The following is a 25,638-nucleotide window of genomic DNA, read 5'->3' on the forward strand; positions in this document are numbered from 1 at the left end:
ACCTGTGATCGATTAAGGTCCCTTGTGCGTGTGAAACGAGGTTGCTCAACCAACTGAGATATTGGGACCCCCTATGGTAGGTTTATGAATAATGTCCAGATATATAGGGTATCCATGAAGTCTTTCCCTGCTTAATAATATTTTTATCAGAAAAAAACATTACAGCCGGTACACTTCAAACTTGGACTTATAAATACAAAATGCTAAACATTTTGTTTATCATCTTGTATTCATTGTGCTTCAATATGGTTGCCATGGCTTTCTACAAGCAAATTCAACCAATTTTCGAGTTCTTTTCCTGTGTTTTGTAGATTTTTTTGGTGTGATTGAATTAATAACAGCTCTTTTATTTCATGGTTAGCGTGCCAACATCTGTTATGGGAGCTACGTCTCTGATGTAGCCCCATAAGAAAAAGTCGCACGGAGAAATAGCCGATGACACAGGCGGCCGGGCAATCGAGTTCATCTCTCCTAATCCATCTGTCGTTTAAAAATTTGCGAACGGCCTGTCTCCAGGTGTAGGAACACCGTCTTGCTGAAAAATGATCGAAGGCCACTATTCACGATGCAGCATAAAATCCTAGCATATCTAAATAGACATTTACAATAATTGTTTCCTCAGTGAAGACATATGGGCCTACAATTCTTTTTAAAAATTCTTTTTATATCCAATAACGGTCTTCCAAATCTGTCTATGAAGCGTTGTTTAGCAAGGACATTACACAAAGAGATGTCGTACTGTGGTGTGATTCTGAAATAGAAGGAGAGAGAAATGAGGTCTTTTAAGTTCGTTATCATTTTGCTGACTTTGTTGATGTAGTGAAGGTCGATGACCAATGGGCACAACTGTAAAACTTTCCTCAGAAGATGGTGAAAACTGGATGCAAATATCTTTAACTGTTTCAGAATAATAAGTCTTTAAAATCAGAGAAAGACTTTATTGATACCTTGTATAACATTTCTACGTTATTCAATATATCCAGAACATGATTTTCACATCATCAGTATTTTCATCGTTTACACGCACTTACAGATGCCCCAGGGTAAGAAGTATTCCGAGGTCTTTGACCCTACCATTTCAATATTGATTGTAAACACTGTGCAAAAGCAGCAAACGTTTCACAATAAATTGAATTTGATTTGGTTTTGTAACACATTTGTATACATAAGCAGCAAGCATAGTCATAACGCATCAATGAAAAACATGTCGATTCATAATTTCGTTCTGTTATATCAATACATGTAATCATAGAATGAATGACAAGGTGAATGAATATTATTGGCATATATCCATAACACTCAATGAATATGCACAGTATTGGTTCGTGATACCAAATGGCTCTATTCTTAGTCATGTTGATGAACATTCAGGCATGTGCGTCATTAATTGGTCTCGGTCATAAGAATTAGACCAGCCTTTTTGCGTTTCTTTGCTTACACTTCTAATACTCCTTGCCTTTATAAAATCTTTAAAAGATATAAACAAATTGATTGTGAGCTTTCATGACGATTTTCTTGAAAATGTGAACATTTAAAAAGTGTATTTGTGGTTTTTTGTTTTGTTTGTGGGGGGTTGGGGGGTTGGGGGGGGGGAGGAGAGTGGAGCAGATTTTGTTGTGTTTGATTGGTTTTTTGTTTGTTTATTGAGAAGTAGTAGGTTATTATATCTTTAGGTATTTTATTTCTATGCTTATTAATTATACGTTTTGATTTGCACGGCTTTCAAATTCTTTTTTCCATTTATACCATAGACAGGGAATGGCACAAATCCTCCTCCAGACAAAAAAGAGTCCAAGAAAAATGACGCGTTACCAGGCATGTTTAGCGGGGCCGCTGAGGTGGTCTATGACGACGCGGATTGGGAAAGTGATGACGAAAAGGACGACGACGACAAAAAGAAGGATAGGAAAAAGAAACAGAACCCGGAAGAAAAGAGAGGAAATTTCCTGGCCAGATTTATTTTCATGATCCAGGGGACAGTGAGGTGGTTGAACACAACTTTCCAGAAATTGACCAAAGGATATTTCTGGCCCATTGTATTCATCCTCGCTTACTTCGTCTATTTCATTCTTGCTATGAATTACAAGTGAGACTGACTAAAATAATAATTATAGTCTTGCGTCTGGGCATTAGTTCTTTATCTATTTATTTGTTTGTTTATTTTTTTTTTTTTTTTGCTTCTACTTTATGCTTTGTTTAGGGGGAGTATTTTTATGTATCCATGCCCGTTTTCTGTTGGTTTTTTAAAAATATTTGACCGACATAAATACATAATCTATTTCTGAGGTGCATCGTGCCTCAGCGGTACGGTCTTTGGTTTTTAACCCAAAAGGTATCGAGTTCGACTACCGCTCCTTGTGTGGTCTTGAGCAAGTCACCTCGCCCTGGCTCACTTTGCGGCGCTGAACTGCGGCGGACGCATAGGTTATTCCACTCTTCCCTTGGAATAGACACTAAAGACAATTTTCCCCTTGGAGATGAATAAAAGGATTTTTTTTTTTTTGCTATTAAACAGATTCTTTGAATTTTAATATTGATTATTTAATCATATCAGCAATTGAATAGCACCATCTAAATAATTTTTAAAGTATTTATATAAAAACTGTAACAGGCAAATAGTCATGGGACATTTCCCTTCCCCTATCACAGACACGCAGCCACACATACACACGTACACGTAAGAAATCATTTCTCAAACTCACACTTAAACACAAGCATCTAATATTATTTTAATTGCAGAAACACAAATATGAACGTCAAAGATGTATACTTATTAATACTTATGATAATTCATATTGTACTCAAATTGTAAGAAAAGAGAAGTCAAATTGAAACTTTTGGAAACGAAGACATATCTTAGTTGTAGATAAGCCGATCGACGTGTTCTTATTGGCAGGTCTGATTACCAAAAGAGTTATGGGCTCATTGTTGTAATGGAATTTATTTTATCACACAATACTGTCCATTAAAATTATTCTTATCTGTGAAATTTAATCATTGTTAAATCAAGCCCGTATTTAATTTGCGTTAAATTAGCAGACCTGCAAATATGTGCCCGTCGCTATCGGTCAATTATTGAATACATAATCACCTGTCTATACTGCCTCCAGGTTTGGTGATGAGCCTTCTTATCGACTCCTTGCGTGTACCATCCTTGGCGTTATCATCATCACACGTCATCATATTGTCAAGCTGGCCAAGATGCTTTTCCTGCTTGTCAACGGAAGCGAGCAATTAAGTCCAGCAAAAGCGAGAGCTTTGAGTTGGTTCAAGTTTGGTTTTCAATGGTTGGTCTGCATTTTTTAAAAAATTTCCAAACAAATAGACCGCTGATATTGACCCTTATATCCATATATTTAAAATTCTTATTTAGTATTTTCATTCATTAAGAGACATGGCCAACACTTTAATTATGTACTTCGATGGGTGAAGCAGATGCAGCTATGTGGTCCACTGGTGTATCTCTCGCCTTCGGACCAGAGTTCGAGACCCGCTCTGAGCAGCGTACGGTTGAATCATTGGAAAAGGGTCTTTCCTCACATTTTTTTTTCACAGTACTCTGATGTAAAATGAGTACATGGCCGTTAACAGCGTTGTCTCTGTCTGAAAAAAATTGTAATTTCGCCGAACAGGCGTCATGTCTCATTCTACATGTTAAGTGTTGCTGTTGACTTGGGACCGATTATAAAGCGCTTTGAACATGTTTAGTGGATATTGCCCTGTATAAATTGAGGTAATTTGAAAAATATCAGATATGTGAACAATCATTTCAAATAGTATAGTATTATGTCAGTAAGAATTTGATTAAAATAGGGGCATTCTCCGATTAAAATAACTTTTATTTCTTTAACTTCAAAAAACTTACATTTTTAAAAACCTTTGATCCAATTCATCTTACACTCAATTTCCTTCATCTAGTTCATTCCGACATTATACCAGATCGACTTGATGAATCACATTAAGAAATTTATAATATACAACGTATGGACTTTATACCTATTATATTTTGTCGTCAATGTGGTCAATTTGGATTTTATGATTTCCTTTATTAAGTATATAATAATTATGATCCCAGTTTCATAAATGAAAGCATAGATTCAGTTTTTAAAGATTTGTTCCACACCTGAATGATAACAGTTTGGGACGTTGTGTGTCATCTAAAATGAGTCATGGTATTAGAATTTTATAATTCTTTAACCTTAAAAAGGTTGTGTTAGTCATATTCTTAAATCACGCCATGCACGGACAAAATACGCTTTTCTTAATTTGCCCATTAACCAGTTAGTTAAGTTAAAGTTACAAAGTTTATTCAATCTTAGGCTTTCGCCAATAAACACCAGTTAGTTAACTCACTCTAGAAAAAAATCTACGGTATTTAAAACTTTGGCTGAAAAAATCGTCCTTCAAATATCGATCGATTTAAATGACCCTCGTGTTGGCAAAAATTCTCATACCAGGGACCCTCGCGAAGTCCCAGGTTTGAGAGCGTTTGCCATGACGATGGCCATTTAAATCCTTCGATATTTGAAAGACTAGTTTTCTGGCGAAAAAAATTAAGACAAGTTTTTTTTTCAGAGTACGGTAGTCAGCTGGTTTAGTATTTGTTTAATGAAAATGTATCAACATTTAAAAATGCCCCCCCCCCCACCACCACCAACGTTTAATTGCCTACAGGTCTGAAAATAAAAATTGTTAAGGGTTTATTGTTATAATGGAAATCAATACATTCAAACCAACGTAAAATATTCATAACAATCTTAAATCAAGTTTGTTATTGCGTTCAGATTTCAGACTAACAAATGAGTGAATTTTTCCCCTCACCTAACTTATCAAAAAGTCTGAAACCTCTGACAGCTCAAACGCAGGGGAGACGACGTGTACTCATTTGCAGGTCTGATAACCTAGATTGTTTGGTCTCATTTTGTAATGGAGGTACTTTTCAAACCAACGCAAAATATTCTCCCGTACAACAATGTTAAATCATGCCCATGGTTGGCTTTGGTTATCAGACCTGTGAATATGAGCACATAGAGAGAGGATTATCTTCATCTTTATCTGTGCCGCTATGTGGTCATGTGGTATGACACTCGCTTTCGGATCGGAAGGTCCTGGGTTCGAGCCTCGCTCGGCGCATAGTTGAGTCCTTGGAAAAGGCTCTTTAATTCCTCCCATTTTCTCACCGTACTCAGGTGTAAAATTAGTACCTGGTCATTAACAGCGTTGTCTCTGTCCGAAAAAAAATATAATATCGCCTTAAAGGCGTCATGTCTTGTCCTAAATGTTAAATGTTGCTGCTGGACAGGGATCCCTTGTAAAGCGCTTTGAGCACGTTTAGTGGATATTGCTCTATATAATAATAATAATAATAATAATAATAATAATAATAATAATAATAATAATAATAATAATAATAATAATAATAATAATAATAATAATAATAATAATAATAATAGATCTTTATTGTCCATAAATATGGCAATTTGTCATTAGGTTACACTTGTTATAACGTTAAACGATAACTGTAACATTGAACAGATATTTCACTCCTACTTATTCTCTCTCTCTCTCTCTCTCTCTCTCTCTCTCTCTCTCTCTCTCTCTCTCTCTCTCTCTTCCTCTCTTTCTTTCACACGTGCAACATACACAACATAAACATATTCATTTTGTTTTCAATTTGTTACGATTGTGGCAATTCGACACCAAAAATTATCATCATATCAATTGGTCAGTTAACCTTACATTAAATAAATTAATCAGTTAATCAGTCAACGAATCAATCCTTGGTTTTTCTGTACCATATGAAATATTCAAAATTTTTATTGCTGATGGAACGGACGTTGATTTATACTTGTTAGTTCTACATTTAATCTGACAAAACCTTCTCCCAGATGGTAAAAGACTAAATTCATGGTATAAAATATGTTTTTTATTGTTGGTAATTGAGAATGCTTTCCTTTCTATTGCTTTTCCATGAATTCTTTCTACTCCATCAATATATAAGAGCTTTTTAAAAATAATTCGATAATGGGGTAAACATTTTCCGTTACAAAGAGATAAAGGTATTTAGTCATTGTACAGAATATGTGTTCTCATATAACACTGCAAAAGTGATGGATAGTTAAGATTAGATTTCAAGTTCAGGGCCCCTACTAATCTATAGCAATTTCCTCCAGGACAATGAACATAGCCCTGCTCGTATTCATGATCTATGTAATCATAGACGTGGGAATAAAGGACATCAAAAACTTAAGATCACTACCTGGGCTGTTTGCATTCCTTCTGGTTTGTTTGCTGTTCTCGAAGAACCCAGGAAAGGTGAGATATCATATGACCCTTCATTATCATTATCATCATCATCATCATCATCATCATCATCATCATCATCATCATCATCATCGTCACCATCTTCTTCTTCTTCTTCTTCTTCTTCTCTCTTCTTCTTCTTCTTCTTCTTCTTCTTCTTCTTCTTCTTCTTCTTCTTCTTCTTCTTCTTCTTCTTCTTCTTCTTCTTCTTCTTCTTCTTCTTTCTTCTTCTTCTTCTTCTTCTTCTTCTTCTTCTTCTTCTTCTTCTTCTTCTTCTTCTTCTTCTTCTTCTTCTTCTTCTTCTTCTTCTTCTTCTTCTTCTTCTTCTTTCTTCTTCTTTCTTCTTCTTCTTCTTCTTCTTCTTCTTCTTCTTCTTCTTCTTCTTCTTCTTCTTCTTTTCTTCTTCTTCTTCTTCTTCTTCTTCTTCTTCTTCTTCTTCTTCTTCTTCTTCTTCTTCTTCTTCTTTTCTTCTTCTTCTCTTCTTCTTTCTTCTTCTTCTTCTTCTTCTTCTTCTTCTTCTTCTTCTTCTTATATATATATATATATATATATATATATATATATATATATATATATATATATCGATGTTGCTGTCGCGACAGGACTCCTTGCAAAGCGCTTTGAGCGCAATTGGTAGATATTGCGCTACATAAATGCTCAAGATTTATCTCTTCGTCCGTCTCACTATCAGTCTACAAAGTATCATTTTCTATTTATGTGAGAATGCGATAACAGCGTTATTTCTGTCGGAAAAAATATTGTACTATCGTCCAACAGGCCTTATGTCTCGTCCTACATGATGAATGTTTCTGTTGGTAAGGGACCCCTTGTAAAGCGCTCGAGGCACGTTGAGTGGATATTGTGCTATATAAATGCTCAAGCTAGTGTACCATTCCATGTCTCACCTCTTACCCTTTTCCGTACTAGATCAACTGGTATGTCATCTATTGGAGTATGGGCCTACAGTTCTTATTGGCATTCTTGGCCTTGAAAGGGGAGTGGGGGAAAGATGGTGTTCTCTGGGTCCAAGACAGACTGGGAGAATTCTTTGCAAACTCTAAAGCTGGCTCCAAGTTAATCTTTGGCGACTCGTACGAGGACCACTATATGATTTTTGCGGTAAATGCTCACTATATGATATACGTATAACTATAATAATAATAATGATAATAATAATAATAATAATAATAATAATAATAATAATAATAATAATAATAATAATAATAATAATAATAATAATAATGATGACGATGATGATGATGATGATGATGATGATAATAATAATAATGATGATGATGATAATAATAATAATAATAATAATAATAATAATAATAATAATAATAATAATAATAATAATAATAATAATATTATTATTATTATTATTATTATTATTATTATTATTATTATTATTATTATTATTATTATTATCATCATTATTATTATTATTGCGAAAAAATCTGATCTAAGCAACAGATACACCTCATCATAAACTTTTTTGAGGAGGTGGGTCATATTTGGGATTTTTTTAAAATGTGTTGTGTTTTAAACAGCTGTGCGAGATAAGCAAATAATAAGTTTTCGTCATGTCTATCGTTTTAAAGAATATATTTCATACTTTTTTGAGTATTTAAAAGCCATAAAACCAGCGATTTAATTGTGTCTAAAGGCGTTGCCCCTGGTGTTCCTGATGAATGCTACGTTGGTCCTTCTGTACTACCTTGGAGCAATGCAGCTGGTGACAAGATTTCTGGGTGGCTGCCTCAACTTGATCCTCCATACATCTCCTGTGGAATGCATCGCTGTTGCCGGTGGAGTGTTCTTAGAGGGAGTACGTCTTGTTGAAAACATATTCCTCTGCTTATTTTAATGTTATGCGTTTAGGCAAAATACTAACAACATCCGCCAGCCGGATATATTGTACCAACACACATAACTGTATGTAACCTTGAACGTTTAGATTCTGATTTATATAAATTTAGTAGGAACTTGTCATTAAAATGGCTGGCTAAAAACAATACCAAAGAGGCGCCAATGTCCTTCCATTTACAGATATTTGCTGAGCTGTCCGTTTTTTAACCTTATAAAATTTCGATTGCTTTTGGGGCTTTTGATACGTCACTCGCCATCGGACGGTTAGATCTAGTGTCGCTCTAGACAGGGCCAAAGTCGTGAAGCTGGAAAAGTTTTTACTTATATTCCTTCACCACACTCAGATGTAAAATCAGTATTTGCTCGGTAACAGTCTCTGACAAAAGTTAACTTAAGATATCGCCTTACGGGCTTTATGTCTCGTCCTACATGTTAAATGTTGTCAGCTAAGAACCCCTTGTTAAGGGACCCTTGTAAAGCGCTCAGAGCACATTTAGTTGATATTGCTCTATTTTTTTTTAAATCTCAATCTTATGTAAACCTTTCCAATTCTCACTTGTAGCTTGGCAAATTTAACCACGAGTGTGAGATGAAACATTTTGGTAAATGAAGATACCACAGACGACAAACGGTTTAACCAAAAAATATAATTTGCAATAACTTCCTGGACACGATTTTGGAATGTCTGAGATTTGTATAAAGCAAAAATGACTAATACTTGTACCATTGAACGTTTTAATCCTCTCCTTACCACCTATTGGAAAATCGTCACATTTGTTAAGATTCAACCGTCACTTTTCTCATCCAGATTTCATTTCTTTTTGCTATAGATATAGAAACTTGACATTCTGTAATAGAACCCATATAGTCAAACAATATTATGTATAGAATGTGCTTGTTGATTTCCTGTTTGGGTAAGAAATGTCTGCTTTTGTGTTGGGTGGGTGTGAAGTTTTGGGGAAAATTCTGAAAATGGCTGGTCGGGAGAGGGTTAATGTTAATAACTTTTATTTTACTATTGTGAGACATTTTGTAAATTTTTCATTACAGGGCATCATGATTTTAACTTTACGACCATTCCTCGGATCTTTAAGCAAGTCTGAGATGTTTGTTGTCATCACTTCCGGTTTAGCATCACTTGGCGGAACCTATGTAGCCATATTAGCAGGTTTTGAAGTGAGTATAAGAATGTCCTTTATGGGCCTTTACTTTGTCAAAAATGTCGGATACCTCAGATAAATTAACAGGTTCTCAACTGGGAATTTTTTGTCCAGTATACCATAGATGACGATGATGATGATGATGGCGACGATGATGAAAATGATGATGATGATGATGATGATGATGATGATGATGATGATGATGATGATGAAGATGATGATGATGATGATGATGATGATGATGATGATGATGATGATGATGATGATGATGATGATGATGATGATGATGACGACGGTGATGATGTTATTAACTCTTTCCTTACCGAGTAGTTTCATGATTTTTCCAGGAGTGTCTTATCAACCCAACATAAATAAATTATTTTTTACACTCAAAATTAAAAGCAATAAGGACATTCATTACATAATTTTGTGCAGCAAAACAAGCTTACAAAACAGCATGGCGTTCTCATAAATATAACAAAGAAAGAATGTTCTCCAAATATTGTTCTGAATAAAACATCCGAATAAGACGAAAGGTCATTGTAGCAACGAATGTGACGATTTCGGTCCTACTAATTGCCGTGAGGACCCGTCCGGATGCCTAGGGGAGCAGCCAGGAGGTCATCTAAAGCATTCTCAAGTAATCCAGAGGCCATCAGAGCTGTACGAAACTTTCTAGAAGCCGTCCGAAGGCCAGGCCTTCCGAAAGCTCCTCGAGCTGGAATTTATTAAAGAAGATGGATTGAGAATGTTTTAGATGACCTCCGGACGGCACCGGACGGCTCCGGACGGCAATTAGTAGGACCCGACGATTTTCCTGTAGTTGGTAAGGAGAGGGTTAATGACAAGTTTGCTTCTCTATTCGGCAGGTGTCTTTAGAATACATTATTCCAGCCATGCTTGTGTCTGCACCGGCAACTTTCGCCGTGTGCAAACTGATGGTTCCAGAGAATCTTGAAAGCAAACGTAAAAACCCAAGTGGTGGCATTGATTGGGACATGGGCAATGATGAGAAAGAGTGAGTTATGAACAGTTCTGACCAATAACATCATAACAGTTTTATATCGGGGTGATTTATTTGTTGCAAATCCAATTTATTTATAGGCAAAGAATGAGACGTGGTTGAGTCTATATGGATATCTTTCGTAAAGTGAATTAATGCAATTTATTAAATTGACATAAACTAAAATTTCACCTAAGTGATCTTGTGGTATGACTCTAGCCTTCGGACTGGAGGTCCAGGGTTCGAATCCCACTCTAAGCGGCGCGTAGTTGAGTTCTTGGAAAACGCTATTTACTCACAATCTCTCACGTGCCTATCCGTTAACAACGTTGTCTCTGTCGGAAAAAAACCCCTGTAATATCGCCTAACAGGAGTCATGTCTCGTCCTACATGTTAATTGTTGCTGTTGACTAGAAAACCCATGTAAAGCGCTTTTAGTACGTTTAGTGGATATTGCTCTATATAAATACTCAAGGTATTCCCCCTCACACTTCTAGCCATTTTGACTGTATTATCTCATTATAGGCATACTCTGATATACTACCATTTTGAGCCAGTAAGTCACAAATACTAAATATAAAGAAATTCATGAGCCTTTGTGATCTTGTAGTATGAACGATCGCCTTCAGACCGGTAGTTCGCTGGTTCATGTCCTTGGAAAAGGCTCTTTACTCACATTTTCTACCTGTATTTAAGTTCGAAATGAGTGCGCGCGGCCGTTAAGAGCAATGTCTTTGACGAAGAAAAAAATGTAATATCGCCCTACATAGGCCATGTCTTGTCCTATATGTTAGGTGTTGCTGTTGGCTAGGGTACACTTGTAAAGCGTTTTCGGCACGTTGGATGGATATTTATTGTGCTATTTAAATGCTCAAATTGTTTTTTTAAATATTAGAAAATGGCAATATCAGTGTATAATATGTCGTGTCGTCGGGTAAGCACTTAACACACATGATCCCACTCGACTTGGATGTGAATATATAATTACCAGGCTATATGCATGATTAAATAACCTTTCAATATGCGTTGATATACTGAAGTCCCGATGGGTTTTGAAATTTTAAAAAATATTATGTGTCAATACGTCGATTTGGCCGAACGAATTGATAATATCGCTAGGATGAATAATTAATCATGAAGAATTAAGCTCAAGTCTTGTAATTTTATGAAGATTGAAGGCCATCTCAATCTCAGAGATCAAATGTCAATATGACTATTAATTATTCCCACAGATCAAATGTCAATAATACTATTAATTATTCTCCGAGATCAAATGTCAATATTGCTATTAATTATTCGAGTCCCATCAATAATAGACAGCGAAGATTTGTAAATAATTTAATCATTCGACCATTAATGCAACAAGATATCAAGAGAGATGACGAACATAATTTGTTTGCATCCTACAGGATAAATATATATATATATATATATATATATATATATATATGTGTGTGTGTGTGTGTGTATATATATATATGTATATATATATATATATATATATATATATATATATATATATATATATATATATATACTTTATTCATCAAAAAAATGGAAATTCGTTTACAGACGTGGCATATATATATATATATATATATATATATATATATATATATATATATATATATATATATATATATTAATGAGATAGATATCACATATTTTGTTTGATACTTCATGCTGTAAATTTTTATTCATATTGAATGTGTGACCTGATTCTGTAACCACTTTAACCAGTTAACTGCAGTACTCTGGAAAAACTTGTATTTAAATATTTGAAATAAATAAAAATAATAAAATTCGCTTTATTCATGCCCATGGGGAAATTTTTCTTTAGGGTCTATTCCATGGGAAGACTGGAATAATCCAGGCGTCAGCCGCAGTGCAGCACCGCAAAGTGAGCTAAGGCGAGGTCACTTGCTCAAGGTCACACAGCGCGGCGGGGGATTGAACTCGGTACCTTTCAGGTACGAAGCAAAGACCGTACCACTAAGCCAGGCTATCCCATTTGGCCAGAAAACTCGTCCGTCAAATTATACCGATCGATTTAAATGACCCTCATCTTGGCAAAAACTCTCAAACCTGATATTTCGCAAAGTCCCAGGTTTTTATGCCAAGATGAGTGTCTTTAAAATCGATCGATATTTGAAAGACGAGATTTTTGGCCATTTTTTTTATGATACGCGTTTTTCCAGAGTGCGGCAGTTAACTGGTCATGGTTAATCACAAATTACGTGCATTAACCCTTACGGGCACTAACTTTGACTCCGTAATTGTGAGTCGTATTGACAAGACAAAGTTTTTTTTTAAGAGGTGGGGGGCGGGGGCGTAGGGGTTGGATCAATCTATGTTCTTTGTTTTGTTTTATTTGTTAACTTCTTTGTTTTCTTTTGATTTATTTTGATTTTCTTTTTTGTTTGTTTGTCTTTGTTAAAAGTGAGCTAAGGCGAATGAACCAATTTTGATCTGGAGCTGAGTAATTCTTTTTCTTAACCCTCCATTCACCCAACAATGATTGGGTCTATAAGTTTATCGGAAAGCTCTTTGCGATAGTATAGTTTCGCTCTATTCAAAGAGTAGCAAACGGTTATCTCTGCGCTATTAATCGAATACACGCAAGGTTAAATTCCGGGTTTATGTCTTTGTGGGACTAATTCTTCTAATAATCAATTGTTCAACCATCGCTATTCTCTTCAGCCGCTACTCCAATGCCCTGGATGCTGTACAAGGAGGAGCGGTGTCAATCCTGGGACTTCTTGGAAATGTTGTGGCTGTTGCCTTCGTATTCTTCTCATACATCAGCTGGATAAACAACACACTGGAATGGTTCGGTGACAGGGTCGGGATCGACAAACTTAGCATTGAAGTACGTTTACCCACAAAATTCTTTAATTTGTAACTATATCAACGGATCCTTATTAAAGCATCAATCTTTCTGTGCACAAGAAAGCGGTAATTTGAGAAAATCCTGTTGGCAAATAATCGATTAAAAAAATTATAGCTTGCGGTTAACATTACACTCCTGATTGAAGTCAAAGAGTAATATTGAAATAGCTTGTAAGCGGTCTGTGTTGCTTGAAAGTTGGTCCTTTGATTTCAACAATATTATGTTCATGTCTTGGTAGCTACAAGTAGAAATTGTTTGTCTTGACAAAATAATATATAATATATCTGAGATAGAAATCAATGGTCTATGAAAACGGACTCCGATCTTTGACCATAAAACGTATACCGCTGCACTCTAAAAAATAAACATATTTTGTAAATTGTGGCCAGAAAACTCGTCCTTCAAATACCGATCGATTAAAATAACCCTCATCTTGTCAAAAATTCTCAAACCTGAGACTTTTTTTTTCTAACTCTAAAATGTGTGGTTTTTATTTTTATTTATTTATTTTTTTTTGGGGGGAGGGGGTGTTCAGAATTCGGCAGTATACTTTTACTTCTTTTAAGTTTCAGGTAACAGACTAGCTGACATGTTGGGTTCATCTTTATCTATCAATATGTTAGTTGATGCGAAACATTTTTTGAAAAAAATAATAAAAACAACGTATTTTTTCGTAGTGGTGATACTAATCTACAAGGAGCTGTGTTTCAAATAATCAATTCTTTAAAAAGAATAGGGTTGGAGTTTAACATGTTCCCGTACAACCCATGTTAAATGTTTGACAACGAGCACAGAATTACTGGCAAATCTAAAAAAAAAATTGTTTTCTTAGATTATTATACGAGTAAGTTGGAAACGTTTTTTTTTAATAATAAAGTGTTCTTCTACTTCCAGTTGACTCCAACGAGTATTTATGAAATCTGTGATAGGGCATTGTGATCGGTCATTTCATGTTGAGAATCGCCACCAGGCTGCCATTTGGGCACACCTACATACTTCATTACCCGACCGATTCTGATCATTGATGGCTCAAAAGATTCGTCTCGATCTATATTTTAATTTCCAAAATACAATAATATAATAGTTAAAATATATGAGTGCCTGCTCGTCCTCGGACAAGACAAGCAAAAAAAGCGTATCTGTCGTCTCTCTGTATTAATGTTTTTACTGTTTTTGTCATTGTCTGAAGAAGGGCCTTGAACCCAAAACGTTCCATGTTTTGATATTCTGTTCTTACTCATTGTTATATTCATTTTTTCATTACTTTTCGCTCGTTTATGAAAATAACTAATAAAAGAGAAATGAGATTAGTTTTTTTACTATCATTTTTTGTTTTCTCCTTGCCAGCTCATCTTCTCTTACATTCTCTATCCTGTATCCATGGCTATGGGGGTAGCCTTGGATGACTGCCGAAGAGTAGGCATGTTGCTTGGATATAGAATCGGGAGCACCAACATCATCGCTTTCTTCAAGGTGAGGAATTGTGTATACTTCTTTAGATTTAAAGAAATATTTCACTTCATTCCGTCAATACCAAATTTTCCAAATTAATATGGCGTCAGTTCAATGGGAATAGGTGTGCAAGTCTAATAATAACTGAACGCAATTAATTAAGGGCTTCATTTAACATTGTTGTAATGGACATATTTTGCGCTTTTTGCAGAGTATTTCCATTACAACAATGGGCTCATAACAAATTGGGTTATCAAACTTGAAAATATCTAAATACACGTCGCGCTAGGTCAACCAATTTAAGACAAGTGAAAGCGATTTCTTTGAGGCTAAAGTTATATGTTGTTTGTAAAAGAAAATATCCTCTCTCCAAATATGAACATGAAATGTCTTTTATTTGTCTTAAATTGATTGGCTGGATGCGATATGAGGAAAATCTGATGTTGACTCAAGTGAAAAATTCTGTTGTTGAATTACCTACGTGGTACAAAATATCTGACAATATTATACGATACTTACACTCTTGCTTTCTGGCCGGACGTGTTCCCAGCCGCTGCACGAGCTTGTGAGTGTGCGTTTGGAACAAAGTTCGAATTCCAAAACGCAAGAGTGTAAGAAATCTTTTATTCTGCCCCTCAATTGATTCCGATTTCGTCATCTTTGAGTAAAAGACATTTTCAAAACTATTAAAATGATACTTCTTTTTTTCAAAAATCTAATTTTATTGAAATTTAATGTTGATAATCTGACGTCACAAATCATTATTGTAAACTTAATATCATTATGCCTTACGATTTACAGAGAGTGTAGAATAACCTGTGTTGCTACGACCCCGTAGTAATGTTAAAAACATCAAATAGATGTAAAATGTCAATATAAAAATTCGTGAATAATCTTGTTTTGTTCTGTTTGACGGTAATTTCTTTGCTCCCTGTATTTTATTCATCCATGATTATATCTACATCTTATTTATCTAGATATTCTAAAGTTTGATTTTACATAATATATTGCATGATGCATTAGCAAATGTTGTAATAAAGATGAATTAACATTATACTAGCGTGTGACAATCAGATAAGTATTAATTTTCAATTTTATACGTTGTAATTCACAAGCATCGGGTACTCGCTATAAAATCAGGATAGTTATAAAGACAATTCTTGTCTATCATCATCGAAACCGGCCCACACATCCTGGCATAGACAAATTTGTGGGTTAGAAATAAAGCTTTTGACGCAATATGCTACAATGTGGTCTAGTGGTATGACACTCGCTTTCAGATCGGAATGTCCTGGGCTCGATTCCTCTTCTGAGCGACGCACATTTGAGTCCTTGAGAAAGGCTCTTTACTCACACTCTCTTAGGACCGTACTCAGGTGTAAATTGATTAACTGGCCGTTAAAAGCTTTTTTTTTGTCGGAAAAAGTTGTAATACCGCCAAACCGGCGTCATGTCTCGTCCTACATGTCAATTGTTGTTGTTAGTTAAGGACCCCTTTTAAAGCGCTTTGAGCACGTTTAGTTGATATTGGTATATATGAATGTTTTAGTTATTTGTTTTTTAATGATAAGAATTGAATATTAAAGAACTAAGATAGTAAGAAATGCATCTTTCTTCAGTTGAGGGAAATGAAGATAAACAAGATGGTCTATGACCAATACATGACTGCCACCAACTTCACAGGACCTATATCTACGTATAGAGATGACATCACCCTTGACCTCTGGAACAAAACGCTTACCAACGGGTTCTTATCTGTAAGTAATCAGCAGACTCAAGTCGTGTTTCAGAGAGTCGAAAAAGGGGAGATAATAAGCATGTCTGTCGTAGCCTTGGTGAACTTATAACCTGGCACTATCCACACCAAAAAAAAAATCAATTCACAATACAAGGCGATGCCCCCCCCCCCCCCCCCCCCCCCCGCCCCCAAAAAATTAATAATGAAATGTATAATAATAATAAGCATATTTCTAAAGTGCCTTTCGTCGAAATCTCAAGGCGCTTTTTAAAAAAATAAAAAAGGGACATTGTTTACCCAAGTAACAATAATATTGCAAGACCAAATCAACCAATATCAAAACATTAAGAACATAAAACGGGCATCAAAAACAACACAAAAGTCACATACAATTCATTTAAAATTCAATTGGGTAAATATTTTCTAAAAATTCAGGTTGTTGTTGTTTTTTTGAGGGAGATCATTCCAAATCGTGGGTACGAATTTCATGAGAGATCTATCGCCAAAGTATTTAAGTTTAGTTTTAGGAGATACAAACAAGTTTACGTCATGGGATCTAAGATTTCTCAGATTTACGTACGGTTGGATAAAGTGTTGAATGTAGAGGGGGACAGGAGACTCAAATACACCAAAGCAGACAAGGGCTATTTTGTGTTCGGGATAGAATTGGACTGGCAGCCAGTGGAGGGTTCGAACCATGTCCTTTGTATCATCGTAATGAGATTTTCCGAGGACTAACCTAGCCGCACAATTCTACACTCCCTCTAGCTTGCTTATTTTGTTAGTAGGGAGACCAGCGAGCAGTGGGTTGCAGTAGTCGAGACGTGACAAAGCAGAGACAATTATCTTCAAGTGTTGAAATGTAAAAACGACCTCATCTCTGATATTCTACGGAGCTAATAGTACATCATTTTCGCATTATTGTTTATATGCTGATCCATAGACAAAGAACTGTCCAGAATGACAACCAAATTTTTAGCCTTTTCAGAAATAGAACTATCACAGTTATTTATGATTAGTGTAGGAGTTTACAACTGGAGTGACTTTAACTTTTGCTGAGTTCCTATCAAAGCAACTTCAGTTTTATCTTCATTTAATAATAGCTTATTCCTAGCATCCAACTTTTGATGGAGTCACAACACTTTTCTAAATCACAGACAAGAGAGGAGAGATCACGAGGAGAGGCAGCTTTATACAGCTGCGTGTCGTCAGCATCAGTGTGATAGCTAACAGAATGGGAGCGTATTATACTGCCTAATGGTAAAGTATACAGGGTATAAAAGATAGGGCCTAAACTCGAACCTTTCGGGACGCCATATTCTATAGACATCGTTAGAAACTTTGCCATTTACACTCACTGACTGTGACCTATTGGTAAGGTATGATTTAATCCACGATAGAGCAATATCAGAGATGCTAAAATCAGAATAAAGCCTATCACATAGGATTGAGTGATCTAGTGTGTCGAACGTCGCAGATAGATCTAACAGCGTAAGGATTAAATATCACTTTTATCACTTGCTCTCAACAGGTCATTCACGATCTTCAAAAGGGCGGTTTCGGTATTCAATAGTTTAACCAAAGAGATTTTTTTTAAATTTCATTGAGCACTACTAACAACTCACTTTTCATTTTCTTTTGATGATGGGGTAGAGAAGTCGTGACGACACACCTTTCTCTCTTCCGGTTCAAAATTCCTTGGAAGTGTGTAACCAACTAGTCCTTTGGAGGACTAACAATCAATAGGTTACATATTAAATAATAAGATAACATACCTTTTTAGTACCAGGGTATGTATAACCTTATGATTACGGGGCATAAAAGAACGAGGATGAATTATCTTTTTTGACAACAAACATTTAATTTGGCTAAAAATGAGATCCCATCACTCTAAAAGCGGAAGATCAATTGCATAGGGTATGTATCCAGTCCTCCCGGGGACTGGTTTCTCACGTCCAAAGTGATTGGAACGAGTATTTTGACGTCATACTATTATTCCCTACTCTCGCCTCGTAGTTTTAGAGAAGTGTCGGGCTATCTGTAAACAAAGGATAATGTTTGGTGCTCAGTGCTATATTGACTATTTTGTAATATTACCCAGTTCTGAGTCATTGAGGATTATTATGAAAGGTGTAAATAAAAAATGAATGAAGTCGCCTCGTCCTAGCTCACTTTGTGGCGCTACATTGCGACATACGCCTGTGTATTCTAGTCTCCCTATGAAATAGAGCTTAAAGACAATTTCCCTTTTGAGATTTAATAAAGAGATCTTATTTATTCATATTTTTTTCACCTTTTGTTGTTCCTTCTCCAAAGTACCTTTGCTTTGATCGTTGATTGTAGAGTTCTTCATATTTTGATGTCACATTCATTAATTTCATCCAGGATCGTTCCGAGGCAATCATCACTTACTGCTTATGTGGATTCTCCAGCGCCCTCTCTGTGGGAATCGTGATGAGCTTCATCGTGGTACTGGTGCCTAGGAGACGGAAATGGCTTGCTAAGATGACCTTTGCTGCAGTGGTTGCTGGGAACATCGCCAACTGCATGACGGGATGCTTTGCTAGTGAGTAAAGTTGCTATTCTAGCCACAATGAGCTTGACTTACTTGACTTATTGCCGATCGCTTCCCAATCGTCGGACATGGACGCTTTGGCAGCTTCTCTGATTTGTTAAGTGAATTCTTTCCACTGATGACGGTCTGTTGCGATGGATCTCATATATGTGTTCTAAATCCTTTTCGCATCTCAGTTCGTGTGTGTCATCTAGGCACTTGAGGTCTTTAATTATCGTTGTGTATATGCTTGTTGTGGGTCTGCCATATTCGCAGGGACAGCGTAGCTCAGAGGTACGGTATATGCTTCCTACCCGAAAGGTACCGAGTTCGATCACCCGCTGCTGCACTGTGTGGCCTTGAGCAAGTCACCTCGCCCTAGCTCAATTTGCGGCGCTGCATTGCTGCTGATGCCTGGGTTATTCCAGTCTTCCCTTGGAATGGACCCCGAGACAAATTTCCGCTATGGGATGAATAAAGGGAATTATTTTTTATAATTATTATTTTTTAGGTCTTTCCTTAAGATATGTCCAAATAGTCTCTATCGAGTTTCCAAAATTTTAATCGATAGCGGTGTTTCTTCGCATTTTATGTATCACGATTAATATATTTTTTGTTGGGAAGAGGATATTTAGAATTCTCCACAGCTAATTCCGATGGAAGCATCTAGTTTATCTTCTTCGCTTTTTTTAGTACCTATGTTCCACAGATGTAAATAAGTACTGATTTAACAAGCTCTTGTATAGCTTTTTTTTCAGTTTGTTGTTTATCAGCCATACGTGTGTCAGCCTATTGAGAGCGGCTGTCGACAGATGTTTTCGTCTTTCTATGTCTTCTTTGTCTCCTATTAGCGATCCCATCTTTTTGTCTTTTTCCATTCTTGGTCGTCTTTGTCAAGTTTCGTTAAATCGGTTTTATCGGCGTTTACGAAAAGATTGTTTCTCTAATGCTTCTTGTACGATTTTACGACGAGATCTTTTCTAGTGACGAAATCAATATCGTCTGCGCATGCTATTCCTGATGGAAGATGGGATTCAAATACAGTTTGATGGGCAGGTAAAACATTGCATGTTCCAGGTATACAACGAACAAAACCGGACTGAGGCTATCTCCTTGAGGTGTTCCAATATTACTTAAGAACGGTATTTGGGTTGTTGCTCCGCTCACTTTGGTGTTTATCCAGGTCTCACTGAACAGGAAACGCACTAATCTAATTTCAGCATCATGGCCCTTATTATTGTTTTCAATATATTTAGCAGGACATGGCGATCTATCGTGTCGCTGACATGTCTATACCGCTGATGGTGACATTAATTTTCTCGGATAGTTTTCGCAGCCATCCATTTATGCGTCCACACAACATCTGCGGCGTTTCTTTCTTGACGAAATCCACTTTGGATGTGTGATAAGTACCTTTCTATGTGTGGTCGTATCCTGTTAAGAACTATTATGGAGAGTGTTTTTCGAATGGTGTTCAGAAGGGTTATTGGTCTTAGGTCCTTTGGAGGTCCTTTGGTCTTTCCTGGTTTCTGTATAGAATTTAATGGCCCTGTGTTTATGTTGAGGAGCTTATGTTCTCCAAATGTAATATCAAATATTATGTCTGCTATGTGATCTTCGAGTGACGATGTTCCATATTTTAATAGTTCAGCGCATATATTGTCTTTTCCCGGGGCTTTGTTGTTGTTCAATCTATTAAATCCTTTTCTTATTTCCCTTGATGAGCTTATGACATGATAATAATATTCAGTCATATCTATGTTAGAAGACAGCAGGAAATGATCATGGGTAAGGGTCCGTTTGGGGTGGGGTATTTTTTTTTCTGTCTCAGAATGTTTAGGGTAATAATAGCCCAGTTGGTACTGCGCCACTAATAACTCGTTCACAAGCAAGGGGACTAGCATCGATCCCGGGCTCAGTCGATTTTTTTCCTGAAATCTCCCCTATTTGTCCACATGGCGGTGATGGTTAGCCGGACCGTCAGATCTAGCCTCCTCACCATATGGTATCAAGATTATCTTATTGTCCTTTTAACGCAAAAAAAACGCGATAAGGTCCAGCTCCTTTGGTCTTATGTCTATGAAAGATTACTGCAAACGAATGTTGATTATGTTACATATTTAATAATTGAATCACCGATATGTACCAAAAATTGTCGAATTCACAATAAATGTTGGTTATGTAGCTTTAAAAGATCGTATCGATATATTAATATGAACAATTCTTTGTATATCACATAGAAGCTAATTGAAACAGTTTGTGCAAATGGAAATTTCACAGGATCTTCTTCTTGTTCAAGCCCCATGCTGCCCCAGGTTCGAAGGCTTCATGGGTTCTACCTCTCCACAGATTTCGCTGATTCTGTTCGTTCTGTGTCAGCATAGCTCTTCGATGTTTTCCCCTAGAACGTCTACCTTGGATTTTGCCGCTCACCGCCACTAACTCGTGCTTTCCCTTTCGCACGACATGACGGAAAAAACTCGGTTGTCTCTCTAAAGGATCCTGACCAACATTCTTTCCATTTATGCGTTTGTTTCAGGACATCTTGGTTTGTTTTATGTGCAATGTATGGATTTTTTTTCATTCTTCGTAGGCACCACATTGCGAATGCTTCCATTGTTTTCCTCAATTATTTGCTCATGGTCCAGCTCTCACAGCCGTAAACCATCACTGACCTTACATAACATATCAAAACATTGAGACTTGCGACATTGTTTTATTACAAAGTACATTTGTCATGTCAATAAAATATTTCTTTGCTTGTGTATTTCTTTATCAATGTATGAGTATTAAAATTACAAAGAGCATTTGAAGGTTTTTAAAGCCTATTCGCTCTTAAACGATACGAAATAATACGATAAGACTCGAGTGTTAAACGTTTTGATCCATACATACTTTAAGGAAAAGGAAATGCAATGTCCAGTTTGCTAGGGACTAATCATATAACCATCATTTTCCCATTACAGGCATAATCTACTGAAGACACACGAGAACTACAGGGTATCCATTTTAGATGATGAAATGAAAATACTACTCCACCGGAATTATGCACCAGCTGGCATGATATTATCTTTACTGCTTTAGTCTTAATGATGAAAACAAAACATAAATATCATTGCAAAAAAATTATCATATCAATATCTAAACTAATCATAATATGTTTAATCCACGTTATAAGTATAACTTTCAACGTCCATTGATTTCCCGTTATGTAATACCCATTTGAACAATCTCGGTGTATTATACAGCGAAATGGAAATCACATTGGTCTCTATAACTTTATTGTTACCATTGTCATCATTCTCTTTATCAGTAATATTATCATCATCCCCATCTTCTTTCTTCTTCTTCTTCTTCTTCTTCTTCTTCTTCTTCTTCTTCTTCTTCTTCTTCTTCTTCTTCTTCTTCTTCTTCTTCTTCTTCTTCTTTTTTTTCTTCATTGTCACCATCCTCCTCTCTCCTCTTTATCATCATGATCACATTATCAACCTCATCATCATCATTATCATCATCATCATCATCACCATCATCATCATCATCATCAATACCATTATTATCATCATCGTAATCATCACTCTAATGCAAGGGCTGATAACATCAATGGACTTATTCCATAGAAATTTTACTCAATTGTACCATAGTTTATCTGCATGTGTCGTTCGTTGTCCAAAAGACAGAGTCCTAAGTTTTTCAAGTACTGAATGGAGATTATCTATATTACGAGTACATTTCCATGTGCTCGAAGTCGTTGACACATTACAAAGTGTGCTCAAAATGACCCACATAGTGAAAAGTGTTCAGAGTTTGAAAAATATCCAAAGTCAAACTTGATCATTTTGCTCAACATGACTCATGGGTATGTTTACAACTTTCATAAACAAAGCAGCGTGTTTACATTTATTGAGAAATGTCCAATCGTTGTACAGCAACAAATCATGTGATCGATGACTGGGTTGGAAGAAAACATGAATTTAGATCGCTCTCATTTCCATAGAAAGTTATAACAATTTTACAACATTCAGCACAAAGGCGGATGGGCACGAGTATGTAGGTAACCAAACTTTACTGTCACCGATTAAAGCTGCAGATGCACTCATTTCTTAAGAAAAATATTACTATTTACCTCTCCATATATCATCATGTTGTCATTACGAATTCAAGAATTTAGTTTTTGTTCAATTTCAAAGCAATAAAAGTTTAGCAATTCTGCCGTATTCTGGAAACCCCCATTTTTTTTTAATTTGGCCAGAAAAATCGTCCTTCAAATATCTATCGATTTAAATTACCCCCATCTTGGAAAAAAAAAACCCTCTCAAACCTCGGACTTCGATGTCCCATATTTGAGAGGTTTTTATTTTTGCCAAGATGAGGGTCATTTAAATCGATCCATATTTGAAGGACAAATTTTCTGGTCAATTTTTAAAATATGGGTTTTTTCAGAGTACGGCAGAATACATATTTTATTTTATTCATTTTGTCACAAAATTATAGATAGTGTGCGCTTGGCTAAGAAGGTCACAACATTGCCATCCGGAAGTATAACGGACCAACACACAAAACCATGTGTGACCTTAAATTTAATATAGTCTGGTTAATACAGTTTAGTGAGAATTACTCATAAACGTGGATGACAGAAAACAATAACAAAGACCCAATTGTGTAATTTATATGTATGCTATTATTTCAATTATTAAATTAAAATACAATTAATAATGATGATGTTTTATCCGTATTACTTATTTCAAATATCAAAAATTGGAGACTGACCATCGACACTAAGTTCCAAGTTTGATAGACACGGAGTTTGTTTTAGTTTCTGTAGCGTTACACAGAAAATTAAATAACAATTTATTGCTGTCATCACTACCTTTGGCATGTGTCAATCAGCCTAATGGACATGATCTATATTTACTTTCCATGTGCTCGAAATCATTGGTCACATTGCAAAATGTGCTCAAAGTGACCCACTTAGTGTTCACAGCTTTTTAAATATCTAACATCACGATTGGTCATTTGGTTCAGCTTGACACATGGGTATGTTTATAACATTTGTAAACAAAACAGTGTGTTAAGTAATACCCAATCGTTGGACAGCAACAAATCATGTGATTGATGACCTGGTTGGACGAAAACATGAATATAGATCGCTCCCATTGATTAGATCGGAGTCTTCGAAAACCCACTAAGACCGTAGCCATCGGAAACGTATAGCCTGACACTGAGTAAAAAATGACATCAAAAGACAAGTCTATGGCCACAAAAAAAAACAACTCGTGAGTTGTATTCAATAGTTCAGCCAATGGTATCACTTGTTTCCTTGAGCAGTACTAAAGACAACTCACTAGGCCCTGCAAAAACCTTTGAAAAAATATGACATCAAAAGATAAGTCCAAGTGGGTCCTTGTGTCAGGCTATATTATGTTAACGATGGTTACGCTAAGACCCATATTTTGACGATATGTTTAGGTTTGTGGACCGCCTAGCGAGTTGTCTTTAGTAGTGCTCAAGAAAACAAGTGATCCCATTTGTTGAACTGTTGAATACAACTCACGATTTGTTTTCTTTGTGGCCAGAGACTTGTCTTTTGACATTATTTGTTGGTCGGTATCAGCGTGGCCTTCGTAAAGTTATGGCCTGATACTGACCAAAAAATGATGTCAAAATGCCAGTCTTTTGCCACAAAAGAAAACAAATTGTGAGTTGTATTCAATAGTTCAACGAGTGAAATAACTTGTTTCCATGAGCACTACTAACGACAACTCACTAAGCGGTGCAAAAAACAAATAATGACGTCAAACTGCCAATCCTTTTGGATTTCAGTATCAGGCTATAGATAGTTTGCGCTTGGCAAAGAAGCTCATAACATTGCCATCCGGAAGTATAACGGACCAACACGCAATACCATGTGTATCCATGAACGTTTATAGTCGGGTTAATACAGTTCAGTGAGCATTACTCATGAACGCGGATGGCAAAAAACAATAACAAAGACCAGAGTGACGTTATCTTCGAACTATCTATAACATAACGATGGCGATGGTATCTGTTAGGCGATATTACAATTTTTCTTCTGACAGAGACAATGCTGTTAACGGCAAGGTACTCATTTTACAGCATGAACACAATGAGAGAATTTGAGTAAAGAGCCTTTTCCAAAGACTCAACTATGCGCCACCCAGAACGGGTCTCGAACCCTGGGCATTCCGAACCGATGGCAATAGTCATACCACTTGACTACATAGCCGCATAGGGAATAGAACAAGGGTCATGGGTGGTACAAATACAGTGTTTGGGAAAGTTGGTGGGGGAGGAGAGAGAGAGAGAAATAGATAGAGAGAGAGAGAGAGAGAGAGAGAGAGAGATGGAGAGAGAGAGAGAGAGAGAGAGAGAGAGAGAGAGAGAGAGAGAGAGATTGGCTTGATACATAGGACCTGACAAGAGGGCAAGAGTGAATAAAAGTATGATCCGAATAGAAACCTATACCGATAACAGGATAGTCGTTCCTAAAGATGTGAATAAATCGACATAGATACCCCACATTGGAGGAGTTTGGCAACGACTAGGATGCATGGAGGGTTGTGACATACGTTAAATGGTTGCACAACGTCTAATCCAGGGATCTAGGCATCATCATCATCATCATCATCATCATCATCATCATCATCATCA

The 25,638-nt window shown here is 36.2% G+C and overlaps 1 protein-coding gene across 3 annotated transcripts in view; it reads left to right on the plus strand.

Annotated features, from left to right (window-relative positions):
• LOC144970961 (putative transporter HI_0519) overlaps positions 1-23,685 on the plus strand; it is a 56,996-nt gene extending 33,311 nt beyond the window's left edge. For all 3 annotated transcript variants that reach the window (XM_078911181.1, XM_078911179.1, XM_078911180.1), the window contains exons 3-14: positions 1,752-2,086; positions 3,111-3,287; positions 6,174-6,315; positions 7,231-7,422; positions 7,970-8,131; positions 9,223-9,348; positions 10,202-10,350; positions 13,036-13,204; positions 14,573-14,698; positions 16,297-16,434; positions 18,801-18,981; positions 21,936-23,685. In XM_078911181.1, coding sequence (XP_078767307.1) covers positions 1,752-2,086; positions 3,111-3,287; positions 6,174-6,315; positions 7,231-7,422; positions 7,970-8,131; positions 9,223-9,348; positions 10,202-10,350; positions 13,036-13,204; positions 14,573-14,698; positions 16,297-16,434; positions 18,801-18,981; positions 21,936-21,949 — 1,911 coding nt within the window. In that variant the 3' untranslated portion in view covers positions 21,950-23,685. The remainder of the gene's footprint in view (positions 1-1,751; positions 2,087-3,110; positions 3,288-6,173; positions 6,316-7,230; positions 7,423-7,969; positions 8,132-9,222; positions 9,349-10,201; positions 10,351-13,035; positions 13,205-14,572; positions 14,699-16,296; positions 16,435-18,800; positions 18,982-21,935) is intronic.
• Positions 23,686-25,638: the final 1,953 nt, after the last annotated feature.

This window comes from Berghia stephanieae, chromosome 4 (assembly GCF_034508935.2).
Source record: "Berghia stephanieae isolate SIO BIC M18660-M18661 chromosome 4, UCSD_Bste_1.3, whole genome shotgun sequence".
In the NCBI taxonomy this organism is placed as follows: Eukaryota; Metazoa; Mollusca; class Gastropoda; order Nudibranchia; family Aeolidiidae; genus Berghia; species Berghia stephanieae.